General features: G+C 39.4%; 1 protein-coding gene across 2 annotated transcripts in view; it reads left to right on the top strand.

Moving 5' to 3' along the window:
- The window catches only part of LOC149302981 (band 4.1-like protein 4A), a 96,123-nt gene that overhangs the window by 61,823 nt on the left and 21,927 nt on the right, over positions 1-12,373 (top strand). For both annotated transcript variants that reach the window (XM_089481850.1, XM_089481851.1), the window contains exons 10-12: positions 5,845-5,936; positions 6,451-6,528; positions 7,389-7,525. In XM_089481850.1, coding sequence (XP_089337976.1) covers positions 5,845-5,936; positions 6,451-6,528; positions 7,389-7,525 — 307 coding nt within the window. The remainder of the gene's footprint in view (positions 1-5,844; positions 5,937-6,450; positions 6,529-7,388; positions 7,526-12,373) is intronic.

A 12,373-nucleotide genomic window follows, 5' to 3' on the forward strand; every position in this document is an offset into this window, starting at 1 on the left:
CTAATGTAGATTTAATATTAACAGGCTTATGAAGTGATATCACCATTAGAGGGTAAGCTTTTGGTAAATCAGTGCCAGGTGACATTGGAAACGGGTAATCATTTCTAGCCCCATTCTAGGCAGTTGGGCATTAACTTAAAAGTGCCTATTGTCAAATCAGATTATGTTACTAAATGGCTTCTTGTGCAACTTTGTTCATTATATTGTGTCAACGCAGCATGGGGGACATGGCTCTTTGAGAAGCAATGTTTTGTTAACACGTGGCCCTAGAAAGGTTAGTGTTCCTATAGTAACTGTATATTTGAGAGCCGAAGAAAACAATAACCACTATTGCCCCTGCCTTCCATTCTTCCCCGGGTGAATTCTGCAACACAGGAATGCACTCTTACCAGTGGTTAATCTGGCTTTTTGCTGCTTTGCACAAACTATATTAGGCATGTAATATGTTACTCCTAAAGGTAAACTAGGAGGAGTGTTACGGCAGTTAAAACAACAGTGAAATATACAAGTGCTACTGGATACTGACTAAAGTAATGTTCGGCTTGGAAGGTACAGTTCTTCGAGTAGTAACTTTGTGAGGGTAATAAACTTAAATATAAGCTCCCTGCTCCATCGTTCTCCTTTATGTCCTCCCCCTATTTCCCAGTTTATAGTTTGAGGGCACGCTGGTTGGGCGTGCTATTGTGACTACAGGGTACAATATGTGGTATATTGTTAGAATTCTTGATATCTGATCTCATGTGACAACACCAACATGGCTCATGTTTACTGGTATCCATGTCGCTGGTGCCTGTAACTGCTGAATGCTACAATGTTATATAAAAGTAATTAAATAATAGTAAAAAAATACATAAACGACTCAAAATATGTGTCTGGATTGCAGAGATGTTACATTATCTTCCTTTTTCGACAGTGTTGATATGCTAGGACTACCTATCTTGTTTGAGTATTCATTAACATTTTATGCGTGGAGCCAATTTGCAAGGCATACTACAACAATCTATGTCCACAGAGCCTCCAAGTCCTATTAAATGACATAATAGATTTTCACATAATGGTTGTTTTCCATATTGTAAAATATTCTCTCCTGTGGTGAGATCTCTCAAAAACACTGCACTGATTATGGGCAGAAATCCAGAAAAAACAGTTAATTTATCTGAAATGGTTGTTGCAGCTAGAGCCCCCATTTCCCTGTGATACAGTCCACAGCATTGCATACACAGAGCCCCTCCACTTGCTCAATCATGTCCCATTCACGGTACGGTCTGATGGATTTATTACTATATGGGTTGCTGGGAAAGTTATTGATGTTTTCTAAGTGCAATACTTGCCAGTTTGCCATTCAAAGGAAGTGGGTTGATGCAAAAACGGATCAGGTCTTCAACATGGCATGGCACTGCTGAAGATCAGCCACGCTGAAATAATGTATTGTTGGGTGCAGCAATCTCCAGTAAAGAGTGAGGGCATAAGCCTTACACCTCCGACTATTGCTTGCATGCAGTGATAAAACGTAGGTGTCTCTGGGGGTAGGCATGCCTATAGGCTTCTGCTTTACTGAGATTTGAACAATTAGCTTAGATCAAGCGAAAAACCCCCACAGCTATGTGAATATTCTCATTGTTAACCCATGCATGAACAGGCATTTTGGTGGAAGGGCGAGATGTCCTTGACATAATCAAAGTAACTAAGGCGTGACTTGACATTTCCTGCTTAAATACATCTGGATGGTCACTGCAAAGTTGTCCATTGTGGCTTACTTGTGTTTCGTTTTGTCCTATGCCACTTAGTTGGGTATTTTATATCTGTGACATAGGGTATTAGACTATGATAATGGTTCATTATTATTATAAACATAGGTCATGGATACACAATAGCAACCTCATGGAATGTTACACACTGATTGTTTTTCTTATACTGTACAATGTGCTCTTTGTGTTGAATGGTTGTCTGTCTGGAACTGCTTTTTGTGATTGCAATCTCTTATTGTGCAGGGGCCAATAAATCCATTCCCTTAATGAATGGTGCAGTGTAACTTTAACTATTGTATTTTTTTTTCTTACTGAGCTGCTATATAGGAAATATAAAAATGTCAAAAAATCATGTCTCAATATACTTGTTAACAGGTACAACATTAAAAAGTAATGTTGTTATAAAATGTTGTTTTCACCCTCAACTCTCATGGATAAAAATATAGCTGGAAGTAAAACATCTACTTTAAGAATGTGAAAATTCAGCTCAGTGTGATTTTACTTTTCACTGTTTACACGTTCACTTCTGAGACCTTAGTCTTGCTTATACATACTGCATATGTACATTAAATTATAAATACCGTATTTGCTCGATTATAAGGCGACCCCCCAAATCTGAATATTAATTTAGGAAAAAAAGAAAAAGCCTTAATATAAGACGACCCTATAGGAAAAAAGTTTTACCAGTAAATGCTAATTCATGTAAACTATTTTTTTTAATAAAAGCTATGATTGAGAAAAATATTTTGGTTTTATTTCCTTCTATTTTCCAACCTGCCCTCCCCCCCAGTTATGCACATCTGCCCCAGAAATACTTTATACCCCTTATATGCCACTGTGCCCCATGATATGCCTTTTAACCCTATATGCCACTGTGCCCCATGATTTGCCTTTTAACCCTCTATATGCCACTGTGCCCCATGATATGCATTTTGACCCCCTATGTGCCATTCTGCCTCCAGAAATGCCTTATACCCCTATATGCCACTCTGGCATTAAGGGGGTTAAAAGGCATATTATGGGGCACAGTGGCATATAGGGAGGTTTATGCCATTTCAGGAGGCAGAGTGGCGTATAGAGCGTTAAAAAGGCATTTCTGGAGGCAGAGTGGCATTAAGGGGGTTAAAAGGCATTTCACAGAGCACTCTGCCTCCAGAAATGCCTTATGCCCCCCATTTAACACTCCCTTCCACTGCCCCTCCCTCCTCAAAACTTACCGGAGCTTCTGACTCCCCTGTCATGTAGCGGGGGCAGTGTGTAGAGCTCTACGCGATTCGCGTGGACAACTTACGCTGCAGCCGGAAGGAGGTGTGGCTAGCAGCGGGGGTTGTCTGCGTCCATTGCGCAGACCTTCCCCGACTGTCAGAGAAACTCTGATCTCTGACATCGTCTTCTAATCGAGCAAATACAGTATATATACATATATATATATTTATAGATAGATAGTATATTGGTAGTATAGTAATGTGTGTTAATGTTATTGTCAAGTTTGTGCGTTTTTTAACATTTTTAACGATCATTCTCCATCCATTGGATCGGAGGCAGCAACTAGTATTTGTGGACACGGTAATGGGCTACTTTTCAGTGACTGGCTCAAAGAGTAGCTCTTGTTAACGAAATGAACCTGAAGATTCTAGGTGAAACGATCCAGACCCACGGTTGGGAGGATCAGATCTCTACCTTGTTACCCACTTAAACTATGGCCTAGGTGGCACAGCGTCTATAGCATGTGGTACAAGCTTTACACAAACCTAAGAGACTCATCAGAGAGGACAGCGGTGAGGAGGCAAAGGCTATTCAAAAGGGCACCATTCATTTTACATTAATTTCCTAATATGCAGTCTTAAATCAGTTTGCTTTGAGTTCCTGTATAACACTTACTCCCAAATGAAGCTATAGGAATGGACATTACATTCCATGTAATGGAAAATTAGAGTAAACCGAGGAGAGGTCAGAAACTGACCATGGTTAGAAATGCTCTTGGGCATGAATGCAATAATGGTTTAATATTTAACTTCTATGATCCTTTAAACAGTTACTGTCTGTTCAGAGGTGAGACAGACCCTCGCCTGCAAAACCAACGGAAAATTACCCTATCGGCTCATCAAGCGTAATTCAAATTTATAAAAATTAAAAATAAAGCCGTCATTTTTATCTGAGAAGATGTAGGTTCTTTTAACCCCGGAAACTAAAGCAGATTAATATAGTGGGTCGGTTTCTTGGTACAAATTACATACTCAGTATTTTTGCCAGAATACAGACATACAAAAAATACCATCTAATTTGAGCAAACATTCATAATGTGCTATTTATATATTACGGTTTTTAAATGTGACTGTTCAAACCCTCAATGAAAATTTTTCTTTAAATGTTTGCCCCTAATTGTCATATGGACTTCCCTGAAAACTAGTTAATAAAAACAGTTATTATATCAGATATAATCTAGTCTATATAAAACCAAATTCATGTTGGTGTTTTGAATTATGTCGGAGAAATTCTTCCACCTTTGCAAACAGAAAGCTCTTCAGAGCCTGCCATTAAGTAAACGTCTCATTCAGTTGGGTGACTTTTCTTTTCAGCTTTTTGGTGACATTGACATTTGGAACTTGCAGCGTGGAACACTTACTTCTCTTGTCTCTTAAATCTAACAGCGTCCCCTCCTTTCTTGTCATAGAACATTTTATGGCAGGCACTGGGCCCTCTTCTAGGAAGCCACACTGATTACTAAACGCTTCCAATGTTCAGAACCGGCAAAGCAATTAAGGGCAGGAAACAACTCCAAAATTGATGTTTTCTTCTTTTAATGTACCTGCGCACAAATCATTACTTATTTCTAAGGCAAAAACAGTGCGGCTTTGTGAATGAACAAGACGGAGAAAACCACATCACGTGGACCTTTCCCAAACTAATATCCAGCTTACATGCTAGTAGGATTAATAGTTTTTTCCTCTTGCATATAAGGTGAAAATGACATAAATAGGGGAAAATAAATAGTAAACATATAGAAAAAAATAGCAGAATGTAATTATATATATATATATAAAAAAAAAAATTACATTTTTTTTAAAAAATTCGCTTTTAGTTATTTCCCCTTCTTCTGTACCACACACACAGTGCAGATTTTCTTCTAGCCAGATCAGCCATCAAAACCAACCTACCAAAAGGGAACAGGTATTTCTGCTACCTTCGCTTCTGCCCATTTGATGAGCTGGGTTGAGCCATTAGTTGAGCTCATGCGCATGCTAGGTCACCCTGATATATGCATAGGGTTGGGTGACCAGATGTTCCCAATTTAAGGGGCGAGTTCCCGGTTCATCAGCATAAGGTTACCTATGATTCCTTCACACTCTGCAAAATAGTGCTTGACCAAAATGTCTCCCAATATTTCCTTAGTATAAAAACAAATGTTTATCTATGCATATATAATATTCAATGGACTGCGTTTGTAAAGCAGAATACTGAATTCAGAAGGAAAATACAAATCAGCTCATATTTAAAATGAATTTATTTCTGCCAAATGAAGGCTTGACATTATCTCTTGTTATAGTAACATTACTAACAATTACTTACATACCGTAGTTGCGGGTGTGGAATACATTTTCAGGCTTAGGTCGGGTTCCTGATTCCTCTGGATATTACAGGAAATATAACAGAATGTACAGAGATCAAGTTGCCTCCTGTATGGGCTTGCTGTTTCATCAGTAGTTTGCACTATAAGAAGAAAACGTTAAGAAATAAAGTAAATACACAGTTTTATGGTTGTTAAATGGTGAATGGAATTTGTGTTGCTAGGCCTTGCGCGTTAAAGGGGTCAAGACCCCTATTCTGCTGTTTACTTCTGCAAAGATGTGGTGTATTGTCGCTGGTTTGGTTGGGTTACCGCCAACTGAAATATTTGTACGTTTGGTTTGGCAGAGGCTGTTTCTATTTTTACAGGGTTTTTTTTTGAAGAAGAAATGCCAGTCTTGGCATAAGTGATTCTATAGAAACTAAATTTGCCATTGGCAAATAAATCAATGGCTTTGGGGCAATTGATTTGAAGTTGTAAAAGTGTCTTACCAGTTATGGTCTCATCCGCCTCCTTTGTTTCTTTCAGTGCACTGAAACCTCTTTCTTTTTTGAAACGAGAAGCAAAGTGGCTTGCAAACATCTGTGGAAGTGCTGCGTGGAACACCACACATTCTTCAGGTTGGTGGAACTCCCTAGCTGTCATATCTAACTACTAAAAATTGTTGGAAAATCTTCAAGATCTTCCTCATTACATACATAAATATGGTCATGTAATGTCAACGCATACTTTAAGTAAAAAAAAAAAATATGCACAGGTGCCAATCGCCTTTATACCGTTAAATTCTGTTTTGTGACTTGAAAAATACAAGTCTGTAAAGCAACTTTTTTTGTCAGGATTGATTGTTTCTTCTAATTTTTTTGATGAAGTATGCATACAATAAGAAACATAAACAAGGTAGACAGTAATTACTATTTAAAAGCATCTTAAGGCCTTCACGACAAAGCCCGTACATGTATGGGCTCACAATGCTTTGTCCTTAAAGGGTTAAAAAGGGCATTATGTCGTCTTAAAATGTTAACATAACAAAATGGCAAGTTATTTTGCACTATTGATTAACGTAAAATTCATTTTTTTATTTTTTTTTATATTTGTCCTGCTACTTATGTGCCTTTAATTTTTCTGAATTTAAAGGATTCCAGACAATGATTCCAGCACCCTATCGCGAAAGCTCAGTAAACTTGGCTCCTTAGGATCACGGCATCGGTACAGGTAGGCATACATTTCAATGATAAGAGTAATGTCCAATAGATCATTTCTGCAAATGGTACGAACATGTTGGTACGTATGAAATAAACTTTGCTTAGATCTTAGAATTATTACCCCAATATTTGGTCTAACAAACTGATGTAATCCTGTAGTCATTTTTGTAAGAAATCCCCAAACACTGACCCCGGGGATATAATTTTCTACTTGAAATGTGATCTAGCTAAAAAAGTATTTCATGTGAACACTATACTGCCAAGGCATTCTTTTGTTGAATTCATGAATATTTAGATTTTCTTTGCTAAAAAAAAAACAACCCAAAAATGGCAAATTTTTAAGAAAAAAACATTTTGAAGAAGTGCAATATGTAAAACAAGAAAACATATACTGTTTTCTAGATCCTGACCATGTTGATGATGCATTTTTTCTTGGGATTAGTGAGAATAAAGAGTATCAGTTGTTTTACATTAAGTCTTCAATAAGCAAGGCTTTTTAATGCTGGTAGAATTCCGCAAGATGAGAATCATCTTTTGTCCCTGTTGTATTATTAATACTACTACGGACGGAGCACAGAAATAATTCATAAAGATGCACATTTAGATAACAACTTAGTCCTTTAGCAGTGGCTTAAAACCCCATCATAAACAACCAAAATACCACCAAAATACCGAGTTTTATCAATATTCTTTCTAAAATACATGCGGATAAAATCCTCATTCTATACAACCATTTTAATGTATTTATAAACCATTTTAAGAATAAATATTGTGTGGTAGGCAGAAACTGGCAGATTCATCTTCACAAAATGTGCCTACTGTAAAAAATGTGGCCAAATTCACTGATGCCGTCTTTCTCGATATTTACAGCGGAAGGACTGCTTTCCAAATGAGCAGGGACCTCTCTATTCAGCTGCCCAGGCCTGACCAAAGAGTAGAGAGAAGTCGAAGTAAAACGTATCCGAAAAGGAGTACGCTCACGCAGCAGCCAGGTGAACATGCGCTCAGCTCTCCCAAGTGCAAGGAAATCAGTGTTTGACTTTAGAATTTATATAATAGCTGCGGTAACACTAGCGGTCTATCAATACCAGGACGCTAAGGACCCCCGTATATTTACACTACCGCAGGAATAAGAGATCACCTGTGGGCGAATCCAGCGCAAATCAATATTTGAAAGCCAAGAACAATCACTAGATCGGCCATCATCACTGTGTGTTATTAATATTTATTTATTCTGGAAAGAACTTCTCTTTGAAAAGGATATATTACTGGCTAAGATGTGACTATTCTTTCTTTCTGTCCATAGATCAAAATTCCTTTCAGTGGTCTTATATACTTTTGTTCATTCTCAATCTTAGCTCCAATAACTGTTGTAAAAAATATATCGATATTATTATTATCGTTTATTTATATAGCGCCAACAGTTTACGCATCGCTTAACACATACATAAATTCAAGGGGTATGACAAGACCAGAATTGACAGACTAAGACAAACCGATACATTAGGTGGAGAGAGCCCGGCTTGCAAGCTTACAATCTTGAGGGAAGCTTATTAATATATATATTATTATAAAGAAAAACAAGGTAATGATCGTTTGCTTGTTTTTGCCAATTGGGATAATTAGTTTTTTGCATAATTGGTACTCAGTATAATTCTAGAGCCAGAGAAAATATATCAGTGGCTGCTTGTCAAGTATGAGTGAGATAGCTCAGGAAAAAAGCAAGCATGATTAGAAGATAGATAATTACAAGATACAGCGCTAGTGAGACTCTCTATAACCTAGTTAACCCAGTGTTAGATTATGAAAACAATTAATCCAATAAAGAAAAAGTGACAATATGTGTCTAAAAAAACGAATTTAATGGGTAAGATGGTAGTTACCAGTAGGGAAATCTTAGTATATTAAGAGGGTAAAAGGTTGATGGAGGGAAGCAGCAACCAGTTATCAATACTGGAGGATATTTAACCCCTTGATGACAATTGCCGGTCCGGGCACGTCACGGAAAAACAAGTCGTTTACGACAAATGACGTGCCAGGACCGTCATTTGTTAAAACGGGTGAAAAAAAACGTTCCGTGATCGATTTTTTTCACCCAAACAGCGTTGCTGTAATGCCTCGACCTCGAGGCATTCAGCAACGCCACGGTCGGCACCAGGGGCCATGTCTGGCCCCTCCCCGGGGCGTCAACATCCGCCATACATTGTATGGCGGCGGACACCCGTTTTAAAAGCGTTTAGGAGGCGATCAACAATCACCTCCTAAACTTAAATGGTGTCGCTGGAATGCCTCGATCAAGAGGCATCCAGCGACACCAAACACTTACCCCAGGATGGACTGTGACCGCTCCAGAGAGCGGTCACAGCCGCAGCTACACGCAGTCTTCACCATCCGCAAGATGGCGGCGGCCCGGGAAAAAAAACAATAAAGAAGAAAAAGTTCGCTAGACGGTCTCCAGACCCTCTAGAGAGCTCTGGCTCCACTTGCAGGTTGAATAGAGGTACTGCATTCAACCATGCAAGTCAGTGGAGCCCAGCTTTCTAATCACAGTGTGATTAGTAAAAATAAATTAAAAAATAAAAAAAAATTAATAATTAGAAAAAAATAGTAAAAAAAACAGTAAAATGTAAAAATAATTTCCCACTGATGTCACTATCAACCTTCAAGTTGAAATTTTTTTTTAAAAAAGGCAAAAAAAATAAAATATATATATAAAAAATATATTTTTGTGGGCAAGTCCTAAAATTAGCACATTAGCGTAAAACAATTCTCGCATTGAAAGAGTTAAAATACTGGCATATTAAATGCCGGGTTCAACAATGTCCCAATTAACACGGGGGAAAGGATGGCCACACATCTAATTTCCAATTAGAAAAATGCACACGTACCAAATGTGGCCTTTTAGTTCCCCCAAAAAATGACAAACCCATGCATGTGGGATATCACTGTACTCAGGAGATGTTGCTGAACACATATTGGGGTGTCGTGTGACAGCGGCATATACCAGGAGCTGTAAATTCATACATAACATAGGTGTGTGGGGGAAAAATACATACAAAAGAATACTACTGCAAACGTTGAAAAAATTCTGGTGGTAAAATGTGTGCATGCAAAGAGTTAAAATACCAGCATTTAAAATACCCTGGGGTGACTAGTTTTCACTGAAATGGCCCGGCTCAAAGATGTACCAAATAGGGCATGGGCAGTGGATCCCTAAATGCCAAAGTTCAACATTGAAAAATGCGCATGCCCCAAATGTGGCCTTTTTGCCCCCAAACAGCCAGGCAAAATCATTCATGTGAGGTATCGCTGTACTCAGTAGATGTTGCCGAACACATATTGGGGTGTTTTGTGATAGTGACATATACGAGAACCTTTTAATTCATACCTGAAGTAAAATGTGTGTGAAAAAACAAATGCAAAAAAATGACTACCACAAAGTTTGACAAAGACTGGTGGTAGATATGGTGCATGGAAAGAGTTAAAATACTAGCATTTGAAATACCCTGGTGGGGTGTCTAGTTTTCAAAAATATATGGCTTTATTGGGCACACTGAAATGGCCCGGCTCAAAGATGTACCAAATAGGGCATGGGCAGTTGATCGCCAAACGCCAAAGTTCAACATTGAAAATGCGCATGCCCCAAATGTGTCCCTTTTGCCCCCAAACAGCCAGGCAAAATCATTCATGTGAGGTATCGCTGTACTCAGGAGATGTTGCTAAGCACATATTGGGGTGTTTTATGATAGTGACATATACCAGAACCTGTTTATTCATACCTGAAGTAAAATGTGTGTGACAAAACAAATGCAAAAAAAAATTACTACCATAAAGTTTGACAAAGGCTGATGCAGGGGCGTACCTAGAGTATTTGGCACCCGGGGCGGATCCTGTAAGTGGCACCCCCCCCCACCACCAAATGTAAAGACATCTACAAAATTATGTTAAGAATATTTATTGCACCAATTTGTAAACTGTATGTCAACTGTAAACAACAAGAAATCTGAAAAAATAAATTAATAACTTATAAGTAAAATAAATACGTTTAAATAACATTTACTGAACATATAATAGTGCTTTCTTTAATAACCCTCCAAAAAAAGCATCCACATTGCCCACATAGAACCTGACCAGCACCCAAATTACACACACATAGGACGTGCCATCTTTGCCCCCAAACAGCCCAGCATGAGTCAGCATTGTTCCCAAACAGCCGAGTGTACGCCATCTTTGTCCCATAAACACGCTACCTGTGCCATCTTTGTCCCATAAACAGCCTGCCTGTGCCATTTTTGTCCCATAAACACCCTGCTTATACCATCTTTGCCTTTTTGACAAATCAACTATACACCTATGATTAACACAAACACTTTTACAGTCACTCACTAATTCACTTTCATTCACACAATTCATTCACACAATCATTTATTCTTTCACACAAATTATTTACACATATTCATTGATGCATTCTCACAAATTCATTAATTCTCTCACTCATTCAAACAATTCATCCACACATTAATCCATTCATTTTCACTCTCTCATTCTGACTCTTTATTTCAATATTCTTGCTATCCTCCTTTCTCCCTATCTACCCATTCTCACCCCCTTCTGCCCTATCTACCCCCTTCTCACTCCCTTCTCCCTATCTACCCCCCCCGTCTCACTCCCTTCTCCCTATCTACCCTCTCCCCCCTTTGAAGTTCACTTACCTTTCAGGAGTCCTGCGGTGGGGGTGCAAGGCCTCTGTCTCCCAGCTCTGCCACTGTATGGAACAGTATAGAGTGATGGGAGTTATGATGTACTTTAGAGCATAATTATATAATGAAAAAGACACTGGAAATGGTACAGCATAACACCCATCACTCTCACACATTTACCAATCCACACTTACCAATCCACAGATTCCACACATACCAATCCACACATACCAATCCACAGATTCCACACATACCAATCCACAGATTCCACACATACCAATGCACAGATTCCACACATACCAATCCACACTTACCAATCCAGTTACCAATCCACAGATTCCACGCATACCAATCCACACATACCAATCCACAGATTCCACGCATACCAATCCACACATACCAATCCACAGATTCCACACATACCAATCCACAGATTCCACACATACCAATCCACATTTACCAATCCACATTTACCAATCCACAGATTCCACACATACCGATCCACTCTCACTGTCACTCTCACTGAATGATTTCCTACCTTTCCTCTTTTCTTCTTACAGCAGTAAGCTCCTTTTCTTCCTCTTCTTCTGTCTTCTTCGCTCCTCTTCTGTCTTCTTCCGGTTCAGAGGGCACGGACGGCGGTGGGCGCGGCTTCAGTGTTGTGCGCCGGGATCTGACAACAAACCCCGGCGCACAGCAGCAGTTGCCGCATGGATCGCGAGGGAGCGGTATCTGAGGTCTTTAACAGACCTCCGGCTCCCTTGAGTGATTTTAAGCCGGTTCCCTTGAACCGGCTTAAAATCACTCAAGGGAGCCGGAGGTCTGTTAAAGACCTCCGATACCGCTCCCTTGCGAGCCTTCTCCTCCAGCGGCGGACATTACTGTCCGTCTCTGGAGGGGTGCCGGCAAGTTGGCAGCCCCCTGATGAGCGGCACCCGGTGCGGACCGCCCCCCCACTAGGTACGCTACTGGGCTGATGGTAGAATTAGTGCTTGGAAATGCTTAAAATACTAGCATTTGGAATACCCTGGGCTGTCTAGTTTTCAAAAATATATGATTTGATGGGGTAAATTGTGTGGGCCGGCTTCAAAGATACCCGAAATGGCACATGGGGGGAAGAATTACCAGATTTGGAAAAAATGGCTTTGAAATAGC

The sequence above is a fragment of the Sceloporus occidentalis genome, unplaced genomic scaffold, assembly GCF_023333645.1.
Source record: "Sceloporus occidentalis isolate IW3139 unplaced genomic scaffold, rSceOcc1.0.p SCAF_16, whole genome shotgun sequence".
Lineage (NCBI taxonomy): Eukaryota > Metazoa > Chordata > Lepidosauria > Squamata > Phrynosomatidae > Sceloporus > Sceloporus occidentalis.